The following is a 15,407-nucleotide window of genomic DNA, read 5'->3' on the forward strand; positions in this document are numbered from 1 at the left end:
TCCTCCCACACTGAATCTGGGTGGGCCCTGTCACTCACTCTAACCAAAAGAATGAAGCAAAAGGCCTATGTCTTAAGAAAGCCAGGCAGCTTTTACTTTAGCCCTTGTAGAAGTCAGCTGCTGTGTGAAAAGCCCAGGTTACCCAGCTGCGGAGAGAAACCACGTGGAGAGGCCCTGGAGGGGAGGACACTGCTCATGAAGAGGAGGCACCAGGTCTGGCCTAGATGAACCAGCTTACGACTATCAGGAACAAACCTGTAGTCTGACGAAGTCAGGTTTATTGCTCCGTTGCAATGAGATAGACCATACCCCAGAGGAACCGCAGGGCGTCTCACCAAACAAAGGTAGAGTTAGTACAGGATTGGAGGGAGGGGTGGAGTTTAGGTGGAATACAAACAAAGCTGAGATTTTTGTTTGTTCATTTTGGAATTGAAAAACTACTTTATCGAATTGAAGTCATCAAGGAAACTCAGTGTAAAGTGACATTAAGAGCCAACAATTTTCATGAAAAGCATTTGGAGAATATACGTTCATTATATGAGGAGGGATGAGGGGGCTCAAGGAGGATGAGTGGGGTGCAGACAGAGGATGGGAGAGGAGGGGCATGAGAGGGTCTCAGTGTCCTAGCCCAGTTACAAATTGGAGCAATGGAGATCCGCTAGGAGCCGGGCAACAGGAATAAGACACCACTGTGTCTGGCTGGCCTGGGAACTGCCAGTGGATTCAAAGCCATATACACATTCCAATTCTTTTTTTTTTTTTTTTTTAATGATAGGAGGTGTTTATTAAAAATAACTGTATAAACACATAACAGTTTACTATTACCATGCTGGTGTTCAGTTTGAAAAGCTTTTCTGATACCTGAATGACTCTCAGGTGGTCATTGGCCAGGACACTGGCCCCCCAGAAAAAATCGGACTTCCCAGTAGCTCTGGAGTTTTTCCAAGTTTCCCTTTTTACCAGGAGGCTACTTAGCTTCACCCCTAGGAGACCAACAGGAAGCACAATGTTACAAACACACAGAAGGAGGCAGAGCTGACTTCTTACTAAAAAGCAAAATTAAGCTTTCATTCTTCCTTTCAGATTAAAATAACTTTGTTAAGTTTATGATTATAAAACGGGTTTAAGTTTATTGTAAAAAAATAAGTCAGACTAAAAAGGTACAGAGAAGAAAGTGAAAATTACCCTTTAACTTGAAAACTCAGACAACTGCCACTGTCACTTTTATGTACATCATTCCAGAATCTTGATGTCGGTCTGTATACACATTCCAATTCTTTTAATGTCCATCATTTTCTAAAATTGAGATGCCACGTTTCACAGGTCATGAATTCACAGACCATAATAGTCACTATTTTAGAGTATACAATTTAGGGCCGGCCCCGTGGCTTAGCGGTTAAGTGCGCGCGCTCCGCTACTGGCGGTCCGGGTTCCCACCGGGCGCGCACCGACGCACCACTTCTCCGGCCATGCTGAGGTCGCGTCCCACAAACAGCAACTAGAAGGACGTGCAACTATGACATAACAACTATCTACTAGGGCTTTGGGGGTTGGGGGAAAGGAGGAGGATTGGCAATAGATGTTAGCTCAGAGCCGGTCTTCCTCAGCAAAAAGAGGAGGATTAGCATGGATGTTAGCTCAGGGCTGATCTTCCTCACACACACACAAAAAAAGAGTGTACGATTCAGTGATTTTTTTTTTTTTTTGTGAGGAGATCAGCCCTGTGCTAACATCCGCCAATCCTCCTCTTTTTTTTTTGCTGAGGAAGACTGGCCCTGGGCTAACATCTGTGCCCATCTTCTTCCACTTTATATGGGATGCCGCCACAGCATGGCCTGACAAGCGGTGCGTCGGTGCGCACCCGGGATCCGAACCAGCGAACCCCGGGCCGCCGCAGCGGAGCGCGCGCACTTAACCACTTGCGCCACCGGGCCGGCCCCTGATTCAGTGATTTTTAGTATTCAATCAGAGTTTTGATAGGCTCAAAGCAAAGCAGACTCTGTGTAAAGCATTCAACGTCAGGTCTGGACCGCGAAGTGGCCCCCAGGCTCCTGCTTACCCAAAGTTATGATAGATGGAGAATGTTGTCTCCAGCAACTCTGCATCTAAGTTGCAAATCAAGGCTGTTTCTCTGTGTCCAAGTGACTTGGCTCTTCCAGGCAAAATTGGGGTGTGTCATTCTTCCTGATAAAAGTTTCTGATAATCTGTGATTTTTAGAAAACAAAGTTTCTCATGAATAAGAAAGACGGTTATTTGGCATTTCTCGTTGCAGTGTATTCTTGGATGAGATATTTCCTACTGTTACATTTGCATGTGACTTTATCCATGTCTCTTATTCCAGCCTGATGCACAGCCAGGCGGGTTTTTTACATCGTTAGCCTGAGCTGATTTTTACTTTCTCAGAATAAAGGCAGCTCAGACCTTCCAGCCCAGCAGAGCCTGCAGAGGACCTGGTGGCTCCAGCTGCCATGAGACCTTACGTGAGGAAAAAAGAATCAGTTGAGCCCCACCAAACCACAAAAGTGTAAGAGATAATAATGTCTTGTATTTAGCCCGACGTTTGGGGATGGTTTGTTACACATAAATTGATTATTGAACGAGCCATGCTTGAAGCAGACCTCTCCCCTGAGGGCAGAATGACAGGACCCCCAACAATTAGTTCATCCACAGGGAAGAAGGAAACGGGGGAGAAGAGTGAACCTAAATTAGATGAAGCACTTAGTCCAAAGAGACTAAGCATCAACCTCAAGCAATACAAGTCAGAGAGTGGTTACCTCTGAAGGATGGAGGGTTGACTGGAAGGGCATGAGGGAGCCCTCTGGATTTCTGGAAATGTTATATATCTTGATCTGGGCAGTGGTTACATGGATGCAACTGTATAAGAATTCATTGAGGGCCGGCCCTGTGGCTTGGTGGTTAAGTGTGCGCGCTGCGATGCTGGTGGCCCGGGTTCGGATCCCGGGTGCGCATCGAGGCACCACTTCTCCGTTCATCCTGAGGCCGAGTCCCACATACAGCAACTAGAAGGATGTGCAGCTACGACATACAACTACCCACTGGGGCTTTGGGGGGAAAAAATAAAATAAATAAAATCTTAAAAAAAAAAAAAAAAGAATTCATTGAGCTGTACACTTACGACAACAAGGAGAAATGGAGCTCAGGAGCTAACTTCTATTATAATAATAAAGAAAAGTTAATCAATTCCGTGAAATGTATACCGGCCACAAACATACTATATAAGTGAAAATAAGAGATTACGACAGATGCATGAAGTAAACAAATATTTATGTAGGAAAAAAGTATTAATTATGAGTCTAAACATGGACTGACCAAGATGCCAAAGAGGAACACGCTTGAGAGCAGGGAATTTAAGAAGAATATAGGGGCCGGCCCCGTGGCTTGGTGGTTGAGTGAGCGCGCTCCACTGCTGGCGACCCGGGTTCGGATCCCGGGCTCGCACCGACGCGCTGCTTCTCTGGCCATGCTGAGGCCGCGTCCCACATGCAGCAACTAGAAGGATGTGCAGCTATGACACACAACTATCTACTGGGGCTTTGGGGGGAAAAAATAAATAAATAAAATCTTTTAAAAAAAAAAAAAAAAAAAGAAGAATATAAAATTACAAAATCAGGGGCCGGCCCGGTGGCGCAGCAGTTAAGTGCCCACGCTCCGCTTCTGTGGCAGGCTTCGCAGGTTTGGATCCCAGGTGCGCACCGACGCACCGCTTGTCAAGCCATGCTGTGGTAGCGTCCCATATAAAGTAGAGGAAGACGGGCATGGATGTTAGCCCAGGGCCAATCTTCCTCAGCAAAAAAGAGGAGGATTGGCATAGGATGTTAGCTCAGGGCTGATCTTCCTCACAAAAATAAATAAATAAATAAATAAAACAAAATAAAATTACAAAATTACTGGAATATTCACTCTCACAATTCCTATTTTATGAATTAAATTAGAAGTAGACTATACCTTCCTCAAGGTCATTGTCCCTGGAATTAGAGATGGAAGGAAACTTGGAAGTCATCTTTCATTGGTTCTCAAACTGGGCTACACACTGGGATCACCTGGGGACCTTTAAAAAATACTGACGCCTGGGTCCCACCCTAGAGATTCTGATGTAACTGGGCTGGAGTGTGGCGTGGGAATTAGGATTTTTTTTTTTTTTTTTTTTTTTTTGGTGAGGAGATCAGCCCTGTGCTAACATCTGCCAATCCTCCTCTTTTTTTGCTGAGGAAGACTGGCCCTGGGCTAATATCCGTGCCCATTTTTCTCCACTTTATATGGGACGCCGCCACAGCATGGCCTGACAAGCAGTGCATCGGTGCGCGCCCGGGATCCAAACCGGCGAACCCCGGGCCGCTGCAGCGGAGCGCGCGCACCCAACCACCTGCGCCACCGGGCCGGCCCCCAGGAATCAGGATTTTTAAAAGTTCCCCAGGTGATTTCTGCATGCTGCCAGGGTTGAGAACCACTGGTCAATTTCAAACACTCTTCACAAATGAGAACACCGAGGCCCAGTACTGACAAATAGCTTGCAAAATATCCATTAATTGGCTACAGCCAATTTTCTCTGATGTGCCCTAACAGAGGGAGCTGTGGCCTGGATAACGACAAACAGTGAATAATGTAAAAATAATTTCTATTTGGTTTGGGAAAGCAGCACGTGACTTCCCGGCCGCAGACTGGCCTGACTAATTCAGTTAGGCTCAAATGAATGTGTCTTTTCCTGAGTTTACACTGACAGTCCAGGCCTGTGCTGAGGTGTGGAAGGAAGGTGGCCAAATTAAATGTTGCCCATGGCCAGCTCCCCAGTGGGCCACAGACAGCCTGTCAAAGGCACACAGTAACTATACGGACATGGGGACTTCTCCTACCAGAGGGTTCCACAGCAGGACAAAGCCAGCTTTTCCCTGAGCCTTTATTCTGTGAGGGTTGGGGGTCAGATGTGTGAAGAGGGAGTGAAGGCTGAGGGGCTAATGGTGATCGAGGAGCTCTCTTGTGCCAGGCGTTGTGTTAAGCATTTCTATAAACAGCATACGCTCCAGGAAACATGAGTTGTGTTAAGCATTTCTATAAACAGCATACGCTCCAGGAAACATGAGGTAGACATTCTATTACTCCCATTACAGAGATGAGGAAACTGAGGCTCAGAGAGGCTATATAACCGCCAAAGCAGAGCTTTGAAAAACAAGCTGCAGATGGACTTGGGTCAGATCCTTGGATTTTAAGTCCTGCTGACAAACTTTGCCTATTTTTCAGCTCTAACAGCCTAAAGGCAGCAGTAAAGAGACCTCCAGAAGGCCTGTGGCAGCCATGAGGAGCGGAACTGCCCCAGCTGCTGCTCTCTGAAATCCGCCACCTGCATTTTACCAAGCCCAAGGCCCTAGGCCCTGTGCTGCTCCCCTCCAATGTTTGCGTCCAGGAGGACACGAAGGGGAGACTGTTCCTGGGAGACGTGAGACCCTGACAGAAGCCTTGCCAAATTAGACTGTGTGGCAACCAGGATGCTTCCACCCAACATTCCTTCCCTCCCTCCTTTCCTGGGGTCAGGTCTGCATTGCAGTCTGAGGGCTCTCCCAGCCTTTTCCCGCTCCTCTCCTCTTTTCTCTCACACAGATATTTCCCTTAATAAAATTCTCCCATGTTTAATCCTATCTTGGCATCTGCCTCTCAGAGGACCTGGACTAAAGCAATGCGCCTCCCCACTGGTGCCCCAACCATACACACATCACTGTGGGAGGAAAGAGGGAGGAAAGGAGGCCACCTTCTGCTGACTCACCTGGGGGAACTTGGTCTGAGATTTTGAAAGTGACTACAGAGAAACAGATTTCTCAGTAAGTTTGCTTTCATCATTGGTCTCAGTGCCATGAAGGAAGGAAGTGTAGGCCACAAGTAACTGACGAGCACCCCAACTAGCCCTAATTCAATTGCCAAGAAGTCACTTTTTATTGCAGGTAACCACAAGCACAAGTGCCAACTTCGAAACGGTACGGATTCTTTTCTGACCTTGTTACATCCTTTGGGAAAGACATGCAAACTCTGCAGCCTCAGTAACTCCTTGTAGGGAGACTTTCTTGTCATCTTTTGCCCCCGAAGGAAGAAAGCAGATAAAAGATATGCTGATTCTAAAACACCTAGAAGGAAAGTGGTGCATGCCCACAGTCACCAGAATCAGGTAGCATTGTTCTAGAAGTACTAGCCAGTGGCACTAGAGAAGAGAATGGAAGAAGAGGTTTAAAAAAATTAATTAAGGTATGGAATTAATATATAAAATATGCAAACAATAGTTAGATATAAATATAGTGGAAGATAAGAACTTATTTACAATAGCAACAAAACAGATTAATGTCTAGGAACAAATTTAACAAAAGTTGTGTAGGGCCAATATGATGAAAACTTTAAAACTTCCACTGAAGGACAGAAAAAAACTCTTTAATATATTCGAAGATACCTTATTCTTGAATAGAAATAATTGATATTTTAAGATCCAATTCTCTAAATTTAATATTTACAGGAATATTTAATAAATATCCATTGAATGCCACTCTGTAGTAACCATGTCTTTTTATTTTCTTTTCTGATGCTTTGACACCTGGCGCCTTGCTGACCCTGGAGGGGCTGCCCCTCCCTGGTTAGCTAATTCCTAGAAAGCAAACAACTCATCTTTCATATGCAAACTAACCAATCCTCAGCCCATATCCCCAACCTCTCTCTTCATCACACTCCTTATCAAACCCTCACATTCCTGGCCTCTATCCCCTTGCCTAATCACCCCAGGGCCACGTACCAGACAACCAGGGGCAGCCCCTACACCCCAGAGCCCAGGGAAATTATTCAAACTAGCCAATCCTAAACCTGTTTACCCTGCCTCACCTCCTTCTTCCTGAGGAAACCATAAAAAAGGCTTCAACCCACTAGTTCCCATTCCCTCTAAGCCTGAGGCCAACCTGGTGTTTTCTCCTGTGGTCCTGTGTGGTGTGGCATGCCCACTACTCTTGGGAACTGTGAATAAGAAACTATCTTTCCAACAGCAATCATCTCCTGAACCTCAAGTTTTTCTATTAGTACACTATATCTTAAAACATAATCCAATGAAATATCAGATTTTTTTTGTGCTACTGTCACCGACTAGTGTCCCAAGGAACTCAAGGGTGGGTTTGGAAGCATTTAACTGTTATGTTAAGGAGACAACCAGTAGCCACCCTGAAGCTAACCAAGCCTCCCTACAAAAGCTGCGCCCATGACCTTACCTTATTTTTAATGCGAAGATCTCTTCAAGAGGAGATCAAGCCTCATTACCATAATCTGCAGTGTACCCACCTCTCCCTTTTGAATATTCATTCCCCAACCAAATAAAAGTTCCTCCTTCCCTTTGTTCAAGGATGCCATGACTTTGGAAATGATTCCTCATGGCATCCTATTTGCTGCAAATAGACTTCACTTTGTGAGACAACTTGCACTGATGTAGAGTTGTTTTTTTTTTTTGTGAGGAGATCAGCCCTGAGCTAACATCCGCCAATCCTCCTGTTTTTTTGCTGAGGAAGACGGCCCTGGGCTAACATCTGTGCCCATCTTCCTCCACTTTATATGGGACGCCGCCACAGCATGGCTTGCCAAGCAGTGCGTTGGTGCGCGCCCGGGATCCGAACCAGCGAACCCCGGGCCGCCGCAGCGGAGCGCGCGCACTTAACCGCTTGCGCCGCCGGGCCGGCCCCCTGATGTAGAGTTTTATTTAACTCACCAGGAGGCGAGCCCACTTGGTTCGGTAACAAATTGGCAACTGAGAGGGGACTTACCCCTTCATGGTGCCTGTGCTGCCTGCTTGACATCACTGCCCCGTCAGGAGACCCAGCGGCTGCACTGAGCGCTTTGCTCAGAGGCTCTCTCCATGGAGGTGAGTGGCGCCAACCCCACGGCATGGCTATAAGATTTATTTTCTTAAGTTGTCTCACAAAGCCTGTCTGTTGGGGCCTGGCTTCAGGGTTTGAGTCCCCACCGGGAGGTAGCCTGGCTCAGGGGAGTGAGAGTCCCCTCTGTCTAGAAGGACTGCATGACCCGGCCACTCCGGAAGGGGCGATGCTCGGTTCTGGCGAAACGGGAGCAATCTCTGGTGACTAGTCAGGGGTCAAACTCCATCTGGAGATTGAATCTCATCTGGAGTGATGAGGTGGGGGTTCGAGGACCCCTGACCATCACTGAGTCTGTCTTTGTGTTGTGAGTGTGATCAGAGGAGGGGTCCTGTTGGATGGGGTTAAACCCTTCTGGAGTTGCCAAGCGTGTTTTTTTGTTGTTGTTTGTTTGTTTGTTTGCGTGTTTTAGTTGAGGACACTCGACATTAGTGTTTTGTTGAGGATGCCAGACATTTTCCACAGTCTAGCTTTTCCGGACTCCTAGGTCTTTCTTTTTTCCTTGCCCTCCTTATCAGTGATTTCACCCAGCATCCACCCATTTTATTTTCCCTTTAAGGATTTAGTTACATGGCCTGGGTCTAGTTTCAGGCTATTAGGGCGCTAAACTTCCTCTGGCACAACCTTGCGGCATCTGCATCACCACTAACCATTACAGGTTGCTCCCAGAGGTTGGAAACAGACCACAAGAAAAGACGCTAGAGTCTACAGTCAGAGAGCTCTTGCAATGACTAGTAACTTCATCAAATCTGTAGTCTCAGCCTCCTCTCGTGGTCTTAATGAAAGCTCTCCTCTGGGTTCTGGTTTCAGAGAGTCCATGCTCCACCTCTGGGAGCTCTCCTCTGGTTTGTGGTTATCTGGGGTGATTCCAGGTTGGCCCCTGGGTCAGTCATTTGACTGACAATCTGGTCAGTTATGGGGACAAGAAACCTGTATTCTGTAAACCGTCCTTTGGGGTTGTGTTACCTCAGTGCAGGAACTGTTGTCTATGTGACCCTTATCTTGATAATCCTCGGGAAGAGGCCATGAAGGCAAGGCCCGATCACCTTTTTCCCTTCTTTTTCCTCTCGTCATCATCTCCTCTTTTGTCAGCAAGTCAAGGTTAAGTTCAGGCTGGACCTGAGCAGAACCTGGACCTTCTGTAAAATTGAAAACATGTTGCCAGGGATTTAACTCTCAACCCCAGCAATGGGAGCCCTGGCTCCCAGCCCCCTCTAGGCTTTTGCCTCTGGTCTCCCTGGCTTGCCTTGTGCTGGCTCAGGGACTAGTTTCCCTGGGCTGAGTGGGACTTGACTGGATCTTGTAGCTATATTGATGCCCACAGATGGGCTCAGCACCCTTCTCCAGCCCATTGTCAGTTGGACATCAGCTTTGCGCCCATGGGGAGTGCCCCAGGCATCCCTGGAGACTCACTCCTTGGGTGCATTTTGACTGATTGGAAACACTTTCAACTGGATGGGTTATGCCCCAGAAACTCTATTTAAAGAAAACTTGACTGCTTTCTCTGTGTCTTTATGATGTGGGTTTTCTGCTCCCATCTTCTCTAGAACCCAAGAGCCATTCTTGGAAATGCAAATGTTTCTCAGAAATTAGTGAGTTTTGTATTGCGCCTGATTCATAACAAAAATTTAATGCCTCTGTCTGTGTCTACCTGTGTGTTCATGTGTGTCTATATGTATGTGTGGGGGATCAAGGTTGGCCACCTCAAAACGTGTCTCTTTACCTTGATTGTTTTGGGAACAGGGGAATCTGAGGGAAGACTTGACCTCCCCCACCACTCACTGCCTGAAAGAATTTAAGATAAGAGGACTGTCCCCCGGACAAGCCATCACAATAGATAACTCTGGTTATCGATAAAATGGGAGGGTCCTTGCTAAGCCCATTCTAATCAAAGTGCTGTTTACCAAACATTTACATTTGTAAGGGAAATCTCCACTTGTAAAGGTATCTCCCTCTCTGTACCAGGAAGAGGGGAGGATGATCACATCTCTAGAAACTTATCAATGCAGAAGGCGAGGCCTCACATCTACATAATAACCTTACTCTTGTTTACCGTGCTTTTCTGATAAAAGCAGCACTAGAGGCAGTTCAGATTCCACCTAGTTCCTTTATCTCAGAAAGGATTATCACCTCTCTGGTAAGTATTATCTAGCCCATCACCAATTCCTAAGACTGAAAAAAAACAAAAACAAAAACAACGAAAGGGAAGAAAGGCCAAAAAGAAAAAAAAAATGGCCATAAGAGCACCCTCGCCAAAAATCTAGCACCTTAAAGGTCTTCTCCAAAAATAAGTAAAAAGGCTTAGAACAAAATTTGGATTCATAACTAGGGAGTCTTGTGCCTGATTCATGACAGTAATTTTATTTTATTTTATTTATTTATTTTTTTTTGAGGAAGATCAGCCCTGAGCTAACATCCATGCTAATCCTCTTCTTTTTGCTGAGGAAGACCAGCTCTGAGCTAATATCTATTGCCAATCCTCCTCCTTTTTTTTTCTCCCCAAAGCCCCAGTAGATAGTTGTATGTCATAGTTGCACATCCTTCTAGTTGCTGTATGTGGGACGCAGCCTCAGCATGGCCGGACAAGCGGTGCGTCAGTGTGTGCCCGGGATCCGAACCCAGGCCACCAGTAGCGGAGCGCATGCACTTAACTGCTAAGCCACGGGGCCGCCCCATGACAGTAATTTTAAAACAATAGCATCTTCAGAGAAGTTCATGGAAAGGACTCTGACACTTACTCTATAATACAGGTTTCTGATAAACTTTCAGATTATAAAACTGAGCTGAGTAAGAAATTACAGAACTGTAATGGAGAATCTGATGACTTCATGAAACTGCTGACTGAAGATTAAGATCAAGAATCAATTACACAGGACTGAATGAAGTGATGGGGATGATTATCATTTCTATGAATGTTTTGTTTTTTTCAGATTTAAGGAAATCTTTCTCTCTTTTCTCTCAAGTTAACTATGATTTACAGCAATTTGGTAAATTATACCATTGTAAGCAGAATTGAAACATTTATATTTTTCTCCCTACCTGATACCTCCAGGATTTGGAAACTCTTAGTGAGTATTTTTTCATGGTAATATAGTTATTTGCATAAGTTCAATAAGAATCTGTTCTCCTTATAACAGCACACAATTGGAAACATTGGTTGTATTACCAAAGCTTCAATTGGAATATCATATTTGAGAAAAACATACAGACTCAGATATGACAAGACAGCTTTTGAGGAATAAAGGTTGACTTTCTGGAATAAAGCCACTTGGAAATATTGCCCTGAACCTTGTTTACAGAAGTTCCAAGCAATCGTACTCAGATGAGTAAGGAAGGTCACTTATCTGGCAGGTGCCTGGAACCTCAATATTTTGGGAAAACTCAAAAGAAGAGAAGAATTCACCCAAATCTGTAGGTATTACAGGCAAGTCTGATGATGAAATCCTTGGCTTGGCTTTCCTGGCCTTGAGAGGCCTTTAAAGTTCAACCAGAGATTCCTTGGAAAAAGTTCCAGCAAAGGAGATTTAAAAGAGTCTGTATGATCAATTGCTATTCTTGCTGTACTTACGTAAATAATTGGGCCAAATTTATTGAAACTAGACTTATTTTACAAACTAGTTAGTCTTAATTTGGCTATCTCTGATAAAGGTTATTTTAGAGAGAAAAATTATTTCAGTGGAAACTATAGTACACATTTGTGGATATTAGATCCTAGTTCTGTTAATTGTCTTTGAGGTTTTTCTTTTATATATGTTAACTGGACTGGATCCTGAATTCTTATAGTCTCCTGAAATATCTGGCTACAAATCTCCAAACTAACGTTTTCAATTTTCCCATCTTTTTCATTTGGAAGCACTGAAAACTGAACCTACACTTTTTCCTGAAGCCCTCCATACTGAAGCAGAACAACTTGATATAAACTTAAGAGAGATCACCATGATAGCATGCCTGTTGCTGTGTAAGCCACTCAAAGGGAAGCTACAAGAGATGCTTCGATGCTGACATCTAGAAATCTTCTTAACTGGCTGTCCTCTGAACTCAGAAACTGCTTTATAACTTGCTCCAACCATTAACCTTATTTTTCTTTTGTTTCCATACAAATGCTTCTTATTAAATATCTGATTGCTTGCTTCCACAATATAGGCCTAACTTTTATGAACAATTCGGGGCTATGCCTCTGGTGACCTGCAAACCTATTTGAAGATTAGCTGTAAATTCTGCTCCTCTACTGGTCCCTTTGACAACACCCATGCTCATCAGGAAGCAGTTACAGAAGACGGACCTTCGACCTGTGCCCCTCAAGAATGAGGAGCAGGATAAAACTAGAGGGGGGATTTGTCACCAACTACTGCCCCGAGGAACTCAAGGGTGGGTTTGGAAGCATTTAACTGTTATGTTAAGGAGACAACCAGTAGCCACCCTGAAGCTAACCAAGCCTCCCTAGAGAGCTGCCATGACCTTACCTTATTTTTAATGTGAAGATCTCTTCAAGAGGAGATTAAGCCTCATTACATAATCTGCAGTGTACCCACCTCTTCCTTTTGAATATTCATTTCCTAACCAAATAAAAGTTCCTCCTTCCCTTTGTTCGAGGACGCCATAACTTTGGAAATGATTCCTCATGGCCTCCTATTTGCTACACTTTACTTTGTGAGACAACTTGCACTGGTGTAGAGTCTTACTTAACTCACCAGGAGGCGAGCCCACCTGGTTTGGTAACACTACTACAGTTAATATGGAAAAATAATCAAGTGAAGACGATCAAGAAAATTGTGAAAAATAACGTAGGTGGGGAGAGAGGATAGATGGAGTGGCTGACGGAGGGTGGGCAGGCAGGGATGTCACTATGAGTTATGAAATGGTTTTATGAATGGAGTGGATATAAATTTCAGTCCACACACAGCAATCAGTGTGAAAGAAATACTTATTTCTGGTAACTCATTAATTTCAATTTTGACCTCCATTTTGCCAGGGTAGAAACTAAATTCAGTCATGTCAGGCCCTCATGGCGACAACTCCCATCCCCCATATGCTCTAAGAACTGTTGGGCTCATCTAATACCCAGGCATCAGGGTGGGCTTCTGATCCTTGGTAGCTCATCTATCCACCCTACATCCTGTTTGAAATTGTTTGCTGCAGCTTTTGTGATATAAACCCCTCCTGGGACACCTGCCCCACAAGAAAACGTCTGTGATGTTTATATTGCTATATGTCATGTGGAAGTGGATTCTTCAGGGGTGAACTCATAGAGGACCCTGCCAAACAGAGCAAGACGACGCAGGCCCTGGAAGATGAGAGGTGGGTGACATCTGGGTACACAGGTACTCAGTGGAGTTGGGGAGGAAGACGGGAATTCAATCCACCACAAACATCCTGAGTAGTGACAGACGCACACACAGGGTGCTGCAGGAGCACCGGGAGGGAGGACAGCTTCATGGAAGAGGTGACTTTTGAGCTGGATCTTGAAGGACATGTCTGATTCCACATGACAAAAATGGGCGGGAGGGCACAGAGAACTGCAGTGGAAACAGCATGAGCAAAGCTCAGGCTAGGGCAAAACCAGGTCTGGTTTCCTGAGCCCACCTTGACCAGCGGAGCGAGGAGGCAATTCCCAGGAACATGCTAGGACCAGGGAATGAGCCTTGAGAAGAACTGTAATATGGCTGTAGATTAACCACTCCACAGAGCCAGCTCTAGTGACCACTGGATAGAAGGAAAGAAATTATGGATGATGCATCTCTGGATATTTCCAGGCCTGAGTCAAAATTTAAAGTGTTCCCTTCAAACTTTGAAACCGGAGATCCAGGGGTTTCTAGATGTGTCTTCCTCTGCTCCCAAATTGGAGGGGTAACCAGACAGCCTGGATTTACTGCAGGTTCACTGACCAGCTAGCCCCTCTCCTGGAAGAAAAGGCCTTGGCGTGGAGGGAAGATGCCAGACAACACAGTGAAAACCAGGGTGCAGGCAGTCCTGCCTGTCAGATGTGAGTCCAAGGTGTACTTTTATCTGCATCCTAGCTATGGGAGGAATTCACAGGATCTTCAAGTCTCTTTATCCACATTAGTCTATTATTCATATTAGCAGCAGCAAACGCAACCGGAAAACCCAGATGATTCAAACTTCATCTCTATACATTTCACTCTCCACAGCAGTCCGCAGAGTCAGTTTTATTAAGGTTTCTTAGTCATAATTCCCATCCGGAATTTAACTGGTTTCCAACTTTCTTAATACATTCATATGAAATTCTACTGTAGTCACTCTAAGTTTCCATTTATTTTAGTCACGTGCCACTTCTTCGCTGGAATGCACTGCTTCCCCACTGCTTAGCTAAGTGTCTTGAAAATAGCAAAGGAACAAAAATTCGGTGTTCAAAAGTCCTATTATTTCTTTGTAACAGATCTGAGACTTTTTTTTCCTAAGGGAAATATACTCACTTCAGAGAAGCTGAGCTACTTCAAAAGTGCATATGTGAAATAAACATAGAAAATATCCCCTGCGCTATTTCTAACCATCATGAATTCTCATTGAACTACTATTTAGTGAACCCCTGCAGAGCAGGTGGCTGGGTAAGGAAGTAAAAACACACAGCCCATTTTCTAGAAAATGACTAATCAACTTGGGGAAATAAGACCTACTTACTTGAAAAGTGAAACCACACTACTAAACAGGACACAATGCTAGCCACTGTTCTCCTCTTCTCTAAAGCCACATCTTCCTAAAACATAGCAGTATTTACTGAGTGCCTTCTTCATGCCAGGCCTTGGGCTAGGAGCTTCTGGACAGCTTTGTGAATCCCCAAACAACCCCACGAAGTATGAAAGATTTTGGAAAGAATATTAGAGGAACTAGCCCTTAGAAGTCATTTCCCACCCTGGATTCTTAGTTTTCCTAAATCAAGAAAACAACCATATTCTTTCAAAGTTCAGTTTTTATGAGGCACTTGAGTATTCAATACACCATGATGACGTAAGAGTGTTCATTATTAAAGTAGGGGGGTGCAAAATGTTTTATCAAAGTAAGTTTTGACTGTCAATCGACAGATTCATTTTAGAGGGGCTTATTCACTATATTATCCTTCTAAGGAAAAATTCCTAACAGGAGACTAATTTCAAGATCACTTTTAGAAAATAAGCAGTCAGTAGACAGCGTCATCAAAGTGCTCCTGGACTAATCTGGTCTTTATACGCTCAGACTGACCTCTGCTGGACAGTCTATTAACCTGCCAACATTTTTTTTTTCTCTTGAGATAATACGGCTAGGGAAGCAGCTTTTTCCCCAAATTATATCTAGTGTTTAGATTTATGTAGTTCAATTCACAAATATTCATCAAGCCCTCCACACTACCTTACAGCAAAATCTTGTATTTGCCACCAGAGGCAAGCATCCATGGACAGAGTAGGACACTCATGAGGTTACATGAGCTACCCACTCTACTCGTTTTGATACTCATTTGATACTCATTTTGATATTCTCTATGCTCTTATGCAGCCCAGGCTCTCTAG

At 44.6% G+C, this 15,407-nt stretch overlaps 1 protein-coding gene across 1 annotated transcript in view; it reads right to left on the minus strand.

The window, feature by feature from the left end:
• Positions 1-2,065: 2,065 nt before the first annotated feature.
• Positions 2,066-15,407, minus strand: part of HACL1 (2-hydroxyacyl-CoA lyase 1) — a 47,707-nt gene continuing 34,365 nt past the window's right edge. The window contains exon 17 of the mRNA XM_087430588.1: positions 2,066-2,205. Within this exon, the coding sequence (XP_087286714.1) occupies positions 2,176-2,205 (30 nt within the window). The 3' untranslated portion in view covers positions 2,066-2,175. The remainder of the gene's footprint in view (positions 2,206-15,407) is intronic.

Source organism: Ceratotherium simum, chromosome 5 (assembly GCF_057802395.1).
Source record: "Ceratotherium simum simum isolate JZ-2026a chromosome 5, ASM5780239v1, whole genome shotgun sequence".
In the NCBI taxonomy this organism is placed as follows: Eukaryota; Metazoa; Chordata; class Mammalia; order Perissodactyla; family Rhinocerotidae; genus Ceratotherium; species Ceratotherium simum.